A 13526-nucleotide genomic window follows, 5' to 3' on the forward strand; every position below is an offset into this window, starting at 1 on the left:
CCGATATTTTTTGGCTTTTATAGTGAATGGTTATTATACACATATAACAACATTTGATGTTTAAATATTTTTTGGCTGTTATATATCCAAAAATCAATTATTTTTCCTTTTTTAATGTTATACATAAAAGATAAAAAAAAATTATTCAAATTTAAAATCTTAAACGCTATGCATATTTCACTACTAAATATTGAAAAAGCTAATACATTATTAATAAATTCATAACTAAACGTATAAAGTTTTAAACTCTAAAGTAGACATTTAAAAGCTACTTAGAAAAATAAATTCTTTCAAGAGTAATGGAAGAACTTTGTAATTGTAGCTTGTTTCGCAACTTTTATTCTCTTAATAGCGATATAACGCTTGAATTGGCGAAGATTCGTGTCCAAATTTTCAGCAAAAAGGTATCCAATAGTTTTCCCTTGAAGACATCGTCTAAGAGCTTAATATTTAAATTTTCTATCTAAATATTTTTTTTGGAATTTGTCCAATGGAAAAGATATCAAGTGCAAATCTTCAAATCTTATATCTGGATTATGCAAGATAGAAACTTTTTTTAATACAAAAGATTGTGTGCCTTTTTCTAGAATTATTATTAGTAATAAAGATTCTATATGGCTGTTATAGAGGGGTAACTTTATAAAGAGCGTTCTGTTATAAATATGGTTGTTGCTGTTATAGGTAAAAAGTTGTTTTAGAGGTAAAATATAACTTAAAAATCAGTTTCGAGAAAAATTTGGCTTTTATAACGAATGACTGTTATATAAAAATGTTGTTATAGAAATGAGGTATGACTGTATAATTAAAATGATGGCATCTCGTCTCCTATTCCGAATTATATTCTTAAGAGCAATTAACTGATGATTTTTATGAATGCAATGTGTTTCTTTTTTAATTTTATTTTTATAATAGGAAAAATAAAAGGAAAAAAAACGACATACTTTACAGCATTCTTTTTATTTGTACATTTTTTGCATTTGTTTAGTAATGATAAGATTCCTTCGCCAAAGTACTGTTATGAGGTAGTTTAACAAACATTTTAGTTCAACTTAAAACCAAGAAAGTTGAATATACACGCATAGGTGTCCAACAAGAAGCTAGACTAACATGATGCCACATCTTTGCTTCAATTTTGGTCTTGATTTATAAACTTGACAACTGGGCAATGACTCAATTTAATAAAACACCAAGTGATGGTAAACTAACATCAACAACAATTTACCCCCAGCCTTCAGGCTTTTCTAAACCAATCAATCAAAAGTCATAACCAAAACCAACAAATTAATTAATACCCTATAATCAAATCATTAGCTTAACCAAATTTCCACTATAAATACCTCAATCCACTACATAGTTTCTCATCAACAGCAAACAAAACCTTGAGCAATATTTTTAAAAGAAGAAACTATGGCTAGAAGCATATACACTAGCATTTTCATGGTGGTGGTTCTCTCATTTGCAATATTGAGTGAGAAATCTGAAGCTGGTCGTCAGTTATTACAGGCCAATAATCCAAGTTTTCCTACAATTCCAGGCATGCCAAGTATCCCTAATATGCCTAGTATTATTCCAAATATGCCATCAATTCCTAGGGTTGGATCAATGCCACCATTGCCATCAATTCCAAGCATTCCAAGAGTTGCAATGCCACCATTTCCATCATTTCCTTCATTCCCAAAATTCCCTACTTCTATCCCATTTTTCACTCCACCTCCACCTAAGAACTAAGTACACTTGTCTACTTAACCACATTCTCATTCCAAGCTCATTTTCATACTTTTTTTTTTGCATTTTTCTTTGTTGATTTGCATTTGCTTTGAGTCGTCCAGTCTTTATGTTATTAGCTTTCAGGCTATTTGAATTTGTATTCCATTGTAAGTCCTTTTTCCTCTAGGGAGAAGGCAGATGGGGTACTATATATAGTGGGGGTGTTACGTTGAACAATATTTCCATTATGTAATTTTACAATTACGTGTGTTTTCTTATATCTCTCTATATATATATTATGATGATACTTTTATTGTTATATTACTTCTAATCATTCTCCATACTCGTCAGCTCTCTTTCTAAAACATTCTCTTCTTCCAAAATGTTGAATATGTGAAAGTGAAGAACTCACCAAAGCATAGAATTGTCTGAAGGACTAGAAGAGAAAACGGTAGCATCCAACAATTGAACAATTAAAATCGCATAGCTTAGAAGAGAAAAATAAGTGAAATACGTAAAGAATGAGAGTTGGAAGATAGAAGAAAAAATTATACGGTTAAATATGTAGCAGGGCCAATTCTTTCACAACAAAGTGGCTGTAGTTTAGTGGTGAGAATTCCACGTTGTGGCCGTGGAGACCTGGGCTCGAATCCCAGCAGCCACACTTACCTTTTTCTTCTTACAGTTAAAATCTTGGTTTTTATCTGGTTCTCCTCCTAGTAAACAACAATAAACCCAGTTTGGTCCCATAAATGTCGCAACATGCGTAAGAAAGAACTGTAAATAGGAAATTACAAAAATATTCCTAGTTCGAATGTCCCAGGAGGAACAAACTACTATATGTCAACCTACAACCCTAATCATCGGCCCTAAGTTGAAGCAATGATATGTCCTACCTAATTACCTCTCCCCAATACTTCTCTTCTTCAGACCCACCATAGACAACCTCTCACACCTCGAATAGCACCTGAGCAACCATGTCTCTGCTCCTCACATGCCCGAACCACCTCAGCCTCGATTCCCGCAACTTGTCCTCCATAGATGCCACGCCTACCTTGTCCCTAAGGAAAGAAAAAACAAAAGAAAAGGAAAGGATAAAATTGTAGAGACTAGTGATGATTGTGGTGGTTAGACTTCATTAGTTAGTTAGATTAGTTGTCACTAACTTACTTAGAGTTGAGTTAGTGTAACTCAAGTTAGCTTAGTTTTTAACTCTAGTCAAAAGTTAGAGTTGGTTAATTATATATACTCTACATGTACATATACAGTAGTTACAGAGCAATGAAATAATGCTTCTTCTTCCTTAGAAATATCACGCCATTTTCCTCCTCTCTCTAAAATTTAGATCTGCAGCTTCCAATCCATGGCAAGTATCCATGGTAGCTGATTTCTTCACGGTATCAGAGCCACACGACCATTAGTGTGGTCTTAGTTTCTTCCTCAATTTCGATTTCACGAAGCTCACTTGAAGGATCAACAATGGCGACCATTGACAACACTGAACCAGAGAAGCTGGGAACGATGCAATGCGATTGTCCTATCCTGGTTGATGAACTGCCTTTCACCGGAATTACTGAGTGGTTTGGTGTATTCCTCGAATGCTAGTGAAGTTTGGGATGATTTAAAGGAACGTTTCGATAAGGTCGATTGCTCTAGGATTTTTCAGATCCATAGAGAAATTGCTACAGCTAGGCAAGGTACTAGCTCAATTTCCACTTACTTCTCAAAATTGAGAGTACTTTGGGCAGAGTTTGACAGTTTAGCACCAATTCCTGGTCGAGATGCTGCAAATTCTCGTGACTTTGTTCAGTTTATGGAGCGTCAAAAGCTTCTGCAATTTCTGATGGGACTTAATAAGTCTTATGAGCAAGCTCGTAGTCAACTCCTGATGATGGTGCCAGTACCATCAGTGAACAAGGCATATTCTATGTTAATGGAACGTGAGTGCCAAAGAACTATGGCAAGTGCTTCTAGCTTAGACAATGCTGAAATGACAGCATTAATGGCTAATAGGGCTGGAAATCAGCAGAAGATAAGGAAGAATTACAACCTTTTCTGTGATTTCTATAAAATAAAGGGACATACTAAGGAGATTTGCTACAAAATAGTGGGATATCCGAATGATAACAAGTTCAGGAAGAAATACAACACACAAGTTGCAGCTAACATAGCAGTTGAACAGACTGCACCTGCGGAATGCATGCCAATTCCAACTCCTGTTGCACAAACCTTCACTCCAGAACAGTACCAGTAGATTTTGCAACTTCTAAATAGCAAGCCTGCAGAGGTGAAAGCTAATGCAGCAGATCTTGAGTCAGGTAATATCATTTGTCTAATGACCTTTTTGAATCAGGGAGACTAGATTATAGATAGTGGAGCCTCAAATCACATGACTTCAACTATTGACTTGCTGAGTAATATCACTTCATTAGACAGTAGTAGCTCAGTTCACTTACCAAATGGAAACCTAGCTAAAATCACTCATAAAGGATCAGCTAATATTCTCAAAGATTGCAGAATTAGTGATGTGCTTCATGTTCCACATTTTAAGTATAACCTACTGTCAGTTTCCAAACTTACTAAGGAGTTGCAATGCTTGGCTGCATTCTTTCCTGATCTATGTGTGTTTCAGGACCTCCACACTGGCAAGGTGTTGGGGATTGGTAGTGAAGCTAAGGGACTATACATTCTTAGGAGCTGTCTCCATAAGAGGCAATCACCTACACCAACTGTAAATACCATAGCTATGCAGACTTCAACACAGAATAAGCAGAGCTCAATAAATCTGAGGATCTGGCATCAAAGACTTGGACACATGCCTATGGAAGCTATTAAGAAAATTGGCAAGCTCAAACAACATTTTACAAAGGAAGGATCAAACTATATGTTTTGATTGTTCTGTTTGTCCATTAGCTAGGCAAACTAGATTGCCATTTCCTGTTAGTACTAGTAGAACAAAGTGTCCATTTGAACTTTTGTATGCAGATGTATGGGGGCCTTACAGGGTACCTACCTATGACAATAAAAGACTTTTTCTTACTATTGTTGATGACTACTCTAGAAGCACTTGGTTATTTCTGATGAACACCAAAGATGAAACTTGTTGGTTGATGAAGGGACTAATTTTCATGATTCATACACAGTTCAACTGGTCTGTTAAAGCTATTAGAACAGACAATGGATCAGAATTTGTCAACTCAGATGTGAGACACTTCTTAGAATCACAAGGGATCATTCATCAAACAACATGTGTATATACTCTATAACAGAATGGTGTTGTGGAGAGAAGACATAGATATATTCTGGAGGTAGCAAGAGCTCTAAGGTTCCAAGCTTCTATTCCTTTAAAATTCTGGGGTGAGTGTGTTCTTGCAGCAGTGCACATCATAAACAGGCTACCATCTACAGTTCTAAAGGGTAAGTCTCCATATGAAAAACTGTTCAATACTGAACCTTCTTTGGACCATTTGAAGGTGTTTGGGTGCCTATGCTATGCTGTGAATGTCAGAAGGCAGGACAAGTTCTCAGCCAGAGCTTTACCTGCACTATTCATGGGATATACTCCAACCAAAAAGGGCTACAAACTGTATGATTTGCAATCTAAACAGTTTGTTGTTAGTAGGGATGTTGTCTTTAAGGAACATATATTTCCCTTCAGACAAATGAAGCTGTCACCTGCTCCATTCTTTCCACCACTTGAGCCAGATGAGATGCCAAATGTTTTAGGTACACTGTGTGAAGATTCAGCAGCTGAGCACACTACAGACCATGATAGTGATGCAGGACAAGGGAATGAAGCAGTCCCTGAGGAATCAGATATTATAACGACTCCTATACCAGCTGTTGACAACATTGCTTCTGATGTTGTACCACAGTTGCAGCCTGAGTCCTCTCATTTGCAGGACATGAATGATGCACTACCAATTGCAGTCAGAAAGCAACCTAGAACTGCAGGGCCACCAAAATGGATGCAGGATTTTGTATCCACATCTTGTGCATACCCTATGTCAGACTACCTGAGCTATGATAGATTATCCCCTTCTTATGTTAGATGCTTGTCAGCTCAATCCTTCATAGTTGAGCCCAAGCATTATCATGAAGCTTCCAAAGATGCAAGATGGGTGGCTGCCATGCAAGAAGAAAACAACACATGGGAAGTTGTTGACCTGCCTGCTCATAAAGCTCCTATAGGATGCAAGTGGGTATACAAAGTAAAATACCATGCTGATGGCAGAGTGGAGAGACTCAAAGCTAGACTTGTAGCCAAAGGCTTCAGTCAAAAGGAAGGCCTAGACTACAAGGAGACATTTTCACCTGTGGCCAAGATGGTCACTGTTTGATCAGTAATAGCAGTAAACTGTCCCGAGCTCTAGGGCATGCCCGATTAAGTTCTAGGAGACAGGCTCTCGAGGATGTATACGTAGGGGGCATCGATTTGTCTGCTGAGATCGAGAGGGTTAAGGCCCTAGAGGAAAAATCGGCAATTCTACTTTCCTCCGATGATGGTTCAGCCAGTGATTCGACCAGCGGCTCGGAGGACGATGAAGGCGAAGATGAAGTCCCTGAGGGGGAGGAGGCCATCGATGTTCCAGGGGTCGAAGGCCAGGCCGTTGGAGGCACGATTCCCGAGGGAGCTCCATCTGGTTAAGCGATCCCGGTGGTAGATTAGGTTTACATTTGTTCCTTTTTTGTGTAAGGACTCTAGGCGTGAGCCTCGTAAATATAACTTTGTGAAACGTTACCATATATGTATATAAGGATTTTTGCTTCTCGACATTTCTTGTTTTCCCTTTGCCTTTTTTGAACAAATTTCGACGCTTGTCGATAACCAGTTCGATGTGTCGAACTTGTGATATAAACCCCTCAGGTTTTCATGCTCGATGAGTGGTTGATAATAGTTGACCGTTTAGGTCTTGGTCCTCGAATCAAATTTTGACTCAGGCTCATTGACCCTAAGGTTTTCACTATATCGTCCCTTAGGCTCTTTAGGCTGGCTCTTAGGCTCTTATGCATTGGCCCTTAGGCTCTTTAGGCTGGCTCTTAGGCTCTTACGTATTGGCCCTTAGGCTCTTTAGGCTGGCTCTTAGGCTCTTACGGATTGGCCTTTAGGCTCTTTTTGGATTGGGTCGATGCGACCTCTAATATGGCTATAGTTTTCCCTCTTTTGGCTAATGATTTGATTATGCCTTAGCATGTTTTATGTTCGTCCGACTCTTCGACAGCTCAAATAAGAACCTCGATTATGAGTCGATTGTGACGATAATTGAGTACCTCGGGAGGTTCTCTCGAAGGCCGATTTTTCGAAGCCTTTTTGCTGAAGGCTGATTGTCTCGAAGCCTTTTCATTGTTTGGAGCTGATATGATCGTAGCTCTTTTGTTTATGCTGAGGGTAGCCTGATTAACCAGTTCTTTTTGAAGTATTTTCGAAGTATTTGGAGGCCTTTTGTTTTATAGCGGCAGTCCGACGTCTCCGAGCCGCGTTAATTCAGCCGTAGCCTTTTGTTTGGCCGTAGCCTTTAGTCCCCGTGTGCGGTGACCTTGGCGTCTATATCGAGGGTATGCCTTTTTAGGGGTCTTACAAGTTCAATATATAGCATTGGCCTTCATGTTGGGGTTATTCCTTTTTAAGGTCTTATAAATTTGAGTATGCCTCGTTGAGGTCTTACAAGCTTGGTATTACCTCTTACGAGCTCGAAGTTGCCTTATTGAGGTCTTACGAATTCGAGTTTTTGATGGCTTCGACGCGCTGTCTGTTGACGACAGTCCCCGAGTGTTCGAGGTTTTTCGGCCCTTAAGCCGTTTTGCGTGAAAGTATTGAATTTCTTCGAGTGTTTTGACAAGAAAAGAGGCTTCTCAATTGTTTGATGTATGTGCACATGTTTTTTGCCTTTGGAGGCTCGATTGTTCTATATGGACACGGTTCATTTGACCGTTTGGCCCAATACAATATTCTCCTATCGAGGTCCTCCTAGGCATAGTTCGGTTTCTTACAAGGGGTGATCTCCTGGGGTGATGCCCCCCAGTATTTGAGATTGATTGAAGAGAAGCCTTGAATACTTGATGAGTTCTCCTCAGGTAGCATATGGATGTTGCCTCGTAAAAAACCTCGCCGGCAAAACCCGTTCGGGAAAAAATTCGATCTAAGGGAAACAGAGTGCAACGCATGCTTTAAAACCCAAGGTCTTCGAGTTGGAGGGCGCTTCGATTCCTCTCGATCGAACACCTGCAGTAAGTTAGTGTAAAACATAAATAAAAAGGGAGAGGGTTGTACCTTAACGATGGTGTTCGAGCTTTGATAAATTCCATCTATTTGTTCCGAGGATGCGGCATGGTCCTTTACTCACTCGTTTGGATGTAGCCGAGAATGTAGGGTGTAGTTGTTAGCTGATTTTTCACTTGTCTTTTGGCCTCTTTGATGTAGAGGGCGTCGATGCCGGTGACATGTCGTGCACCGCGAACATCTCTCTTGCTGCATGCTGCTCCCCCTATACTGCCTTTACTCCATCCTTGGTTGGAAATTTCATCATTTCATGGAGGGTCGAGGGTACTGCCCTCATACTGTGTATCCATGGCCTTCCAAGTAAGGCATTGTATCTCATGTCACCTTCGATGACATGAAACTTGGTATCTTGGATCGTACAGGCTACGTTAACTGGGAGGATGATTTCTCCTTTTGTTGTTTCTCTCACCATGTTGAATCCATTGAGGACTCGAGAGGTGGGTACGATCTGGTCGAGCAGTCTGAGCTGCTCCACCACCCTCGACTTGATTATGTTGGCCGAGCTACCTGGATCCACGAGAACACGTTTAATCTGAATTTTATTCAAGAGAAAAGAAATTACTAGTGCGTCATTATGAGGCTGAGACAAGGTCTCAATGTCCTCTTCGCTCAATGTGAGAGCATCCTCTGGTACGTAACTCTGAGTTCGCCTTTCCCTGGTGATGGATATCTTTGTCCATTTGAAAACGGGTTCCTGTGGGGCGTCGACCCCTCCAACGATCATGTGGATGATGTGCTGTGGTTCTTCTGGTTCGTTTTTCCTGTCCACCTCTCTTTCTCAGAAGTGGTTCTTAGCCCGGTCACTGAGAAATTCACGAAGATGCCCTTCGTTGAACAAACGGGCTACCTCCTCCTAAGCTGCCTGCAATCCTCGGTCCTATGACCGTGAGCGCCGTGATACTCACACATCAAGTTGGGGTTTCTTTGTGAAGGATCTGATAGTACGGGTTTCGGCCATTTGGCATCTTTGATTTTCCCTATGGCTGATACGATGCCCGAGACATCGACGTTGAAGTTGTACTCATATAGCCGGGGTGCCTCTACCGGCCCAGTGTGCCTATCGAACCTGGCTTTACCCACGAGTCCCCGGGAATTTTGACCTCGATCCATTCTTCGATCGCCGCGAGGCATGTTACGCCTGGGAGTGTTTCTTGGATCTTATACGTACGGCTGGCATCTTTCTTTGTTCGATCTTGGCTCCCTTTCTATAAATCTTTGCTCCTTTGTTAAGAGCCTGCTAGGATATACTGAGCCCGAAGGGGCTCCTAATTGGTCATCTTCGACCCTGATTTTTGACTGATACCTATTGTGCACATCCGCCCAGGTCACGGCGGGATACTCGATCAAATTTTGTTTTAACTGCCTTGAAGCTACCGAGCTTCATTCGTTCAAGCCTTGAGTGAAGGCCTGTACTGCCCAGTCATCGGAGACTGGTGGTAATTCCATTCGTTCCATCTGAAAACAAGATACGAACTCCCTTAGCATCTCGTTCTCTCTCTCTTTGATTTTGAAGACATCGGACTTCCTGGTGGCGACCTTGATGGAACCAGCGTGTGCCCTCACAAAAGAATCTGCCAACATGGAAAATGAATCTATCGAATTTGGGGGTAGGTTATGATACCACATCATAGCCCCTTTCGACAGTGTTTCTCCAAAAAATTTCAGCAAGACGGATTCAATCTCGTCATCTTTCAAGCCATTCCCCTTTACGGCACAAGTGTAGGTGGTAATGTGCTCGTTGGGGTCCGTGGTCCTGTTATATTTCGGGATGTCGGGCATTCTGAACTTCTTCGGGATAGGCTTCGGAGCCCCACTCGGCGGGAATGGTTTCTGTATGAACTTCTTTGAATCTACGCCTTTCAGAATCGGGGGCGCGCCCGGGATCTGATCGACCCTCGAGTTATAACTCTCCACCCTTTTATCGTTATCTTCTATCTTCTTTTCGCCTGATTCAATTCTTTTGTTGAGGTCCTCTAGCATCTTCATAATAGCGGGGTCAGTTGCTGACCCGTTATTGCTCGATCTCTCCGGTACCTGCTCGGCTCGAGGAGCCGTTTTCGGTGCTACTATGCTTGGGGTTATTTGGTGGCTTTGTAGCTGAGCAATAGCTACCTGTTGTGCTTGTAACATTTCAAAAATGACTTGAAGACTAATGTCTGTTTCCTCATCGCGCACGCTTCCGTTGGTAGGAGAGCTTACATCGACATGCACAGCGTTCCGTGAGCTTATGTCGATTGGCGATTTGTGCTGGTGCCTCCCCTGGGTTTTGCGGTGGTACACCGGCATCTGCGCCATTTTCTCCTTGGAGCCCAATGTCGCTGTTTTCACGTGCATTTGCTGAGTTAGACATTTTGACCTGAATTCAAAGATTCTTGGACAAGAAAAAGTGTGAAGAGTAACTTGTGTTTCCAGAAAACTAGCACCAAAATAATCACTATTATTTTTAGCCCCACGGTGGGCGCCAAACTATTTACCTTGAAAATGGTGACTACAATTATATTTGATTTTGTGGTTCTAAAAATACGTGATTTATCTTAATACTAGTTGTTGGGCAATAGATGCTAAGTATGAGTAAAGAAATTAAGAAATGCAAACCAATGAGGGTCGCTAGGCTGGGCCTCGAGCTAGCTGGAGCAAGGCCTCGAGGTCTAATCGGGCTAATAGCTACGAACGATCGATGAAGATTAATGATCATGAGGGCCTTACAGATGGCCTTTTGCGGTTAATGATGAGGAATAAATGAAGAACAATGAAAGAATAAGCAATAAATGTGAAGAACAATAGTGTTAGCAAAGAGAGCAGAGAATGTTGTATTGTATTCAATGTGTTGTATAATAATGCGGATCCCCTTACAAAATGACCAGGGTCCCCTTTATATAGGAGGGGTGAACCCCAACATAGTACATGTGTGACGACCCAAAGGGTCATCACCTGTTTTCTTACCCATTCTGTACTTCCGAGGCCTTGAAAACCTCATTTAGAGTTGCCTCGATTTGCATGTGCAGTCCGGGCGCGTAGCCGGAAAGCTTAAATATGAATTCTGTGAGAAAAATGCTAAATTTTGATATTAAATTGATTAAATTTGACTTCGGTCAATATTTTGGGCAAACGGACCCGGATCCGCGATTTGACGGTCCTAGAGGGTCCGTAGAAAAATATGGGACTTGGGCGTATGCCCGGAATCGAATTCCGAGGTCCCAAGCCCGAGAAATGAATTTTTGTGTGAAATTGTTCTCTGGAAATGATTAAGGAAAATGAAAATGAAATTTGATTAAAAGACTGTGGTATCGGGCCCGTATTTTGGTTCCGGCTCGGTACAAGTCTTATATATGGTTTAAGCGCTTTCTGTAAAGTTTGGTTGAAATCGGACGTCGTATGATGTGTTTCGGAATTAAAATGGAAATTTGATGTTTTAAGAAAACTTGGAGGAAATTATGAATTTTGAGGTTTAATTCGATGTATATGATGTTATTTTGGCGATTTGATCGCGCGGATAAGTCCGTAGGATGTTTTTGAGGTTGTGTGTAGATTTGGTTTGGAGCCCCGAGGGCTTGGGTGAGTTTTAGATAGGCGTCGGAGTGCATTTATAACTTAGGAAAAATCTGGTATGAACAGGCCTGCAGGCTTCGCATTTGCGAAGCCTGGTTCGCAAATGCGAAACCAGCCCAGGCCTGACTATGATCGCAAATGCGAGTATATTCTTCGCAAATGCGAAGTTCCAATTCGCAAATGCGAGACCAAATTCGCAAATGCGAAGGTCTCCTGTAAGGCCTGGCTTCACAAATGCGAAGCAGAGGTCGCAATTCCCATAATTTGGTCGGGGTTCGCAATTGCGAACCCCAGTTCGCAAATGCGACATCAAAGACCCAGCAATTTCATACTTAGTCGAATTTTAAGTCATTTTTCACCCCACTTTCAAAATACAACTCCTTAGGCGATTTTTCAAGAACAAGTTTCATCCCAAATCACTTGTAAGTCGATTTTTACTTAACTCTTTCAATCATTAACATCATTTAACATGTTTTCAACTTAAAATCAATTATTTTCATGGGAGAAATTGGGGGTTTTGGGTAGAACCTAGGTTTTCTATAAATTGGGGATTTGGACCTCAATTTGAGGTCCGATTTCAAAATAAATTACATATTTGAGTTCGTGGGGGAATGGGTAACCGGGTTTTGGTTCGAACTTCGGGTTTTGACCACGTGGGCCCGGGGGCAATTTTGGAATTTTTGGGGAAAAACTTGGGAAATTCATTTTTATGCATTCAAATTGATTAATTTAGTGTTTATTAAAGTAATTGAGCAATTTGTGACTAGATTCGAGCGGATTGGAGGTGGAATCGCGGTGTAAAGCGATAGTTGACGTTTGGGTGGAATTCAAGGCATCGAGGTAAGTGTTTGGGTTAACCCTAGCTTGAGGGATTAGGAGTTTAGTCATAATTGCTACTTGTTTGTGTTGGGTACGACGTATGGGCATGGTGACGAGTATCCATGCGTCGGTATCAAGCATGACCGTGAGTCTTAATTTGATAATTGTGTACCCTTGTTTGATCCTATGAATGCAGTGATTAAATATTGGTATTAGTTGTGCCAGGAAAAAGTTGAATAGGATTGGTTATAGCTGACTCTCCCTTGTCGGGATGTTTGACTTGTTGTTATAGTTCCCTTGCCGGGAAAGAGTATTAATTTGATTGTTCCCTTGCCGGGATTGTATTGTGTATTGTGTTGAAAGTAAAAGGAGCGGGTGGTACGCCTACCACAAGTGATATCAAAATGGGAACGGGTGGTACGCCTACAACAAATGAGATATTGAAATGGGAGCGAGTGGTACGCCTACCACAAATGATATATTGAAATGGGAGCGAGTGGTACGCCTACCACGAAGGATATATTGAAATGGGAGCGAGTGGTACGCCTACCACAAATGATATATTGAAATGGGAGCGAGTGGTACGCCTACCACAAATGATATATTGAAATAGGAGCGAGTGGTACGCCTACCAAAAATGATATATTGAAATGGGAGCGAGTGGTACGCCTACCACAAACGATATATTGAAATGGGAGCGGGTGGTACGCCTACCACGAGTGACATTGAAATGGGAGCGGGTTGTACGCCTACCACGAGATATTGAGAAATGGGATCGGGTCGCATGCCTGCAACAAGATGAGTTGAATATGAAAGTTGTTTTACCTTTCCATTATTGTTAGAAGTTAAACTGTAGATGTACGTACCATTATTCCTGATATTTTTACTCTATCTGTTACCCTGAAGCATGCTCCCTCCCCCAGCTTAAATTGTTATTTTCTTGCTATTTTTCCGTTGTACTTGTATATAGATATCTGCACAGGTTTATCTGGAGTCTGGTCCTAGCCTCGTCACTACCTCGCCGGGGTTAGGCCAAACACTTACCAGCATATAGGGTCGGTTGTGCTGATGCTACACTCTGTGCTATTTGCACAGGTCCAGGTTTCGAGCAGTAGCAGCATTAGTACGGGAGTAGGCCTTCAGTCCGGTGAGACCCGAGGTAGCCTTGCAT

The 13526-nt window shown here is 41.2% G+C and overlaps 1 protein-coding gene and 1 non-coding gene across 2 annotated transcripts; both read left to right on the forward strand.

Moving 5' to 3' along the window:
• On the forward strand, positions 1408 to 1728 carry LOC109234689 (pre-mRNA polyadenylation factor FIP1-like). Its single transcript, XM_019400754.1, has one exon. It carries the CDS (start codon positions 1408 to 1410, stop codon positions 1726 to 1728), a length of 321 nt encoding a protein of 106 aa, XP_019256299.1.
• On the forward strand, positions 2300 to 2371 carry TRNAH-GUG. The gene has a single exon. It is a non-coding gene; the product is annotated as a tRNA-His (tRNA).

Source organism: Nicotiana attenuata, chromosome 11 (assembly GCF_001879085.1).
Source record: "Nicotiana attenuata strain UT chromosome 11, NIATTr2, whole genome shotgun sequence".
Taxonomy (NCBI): domain Eukaryota; kingdom Viridiplantae; phylum Streptophyta; class Magnoliopsida; order Solanales; family Solanaceae; genus Nicotiana; species Nicotiana attenuata.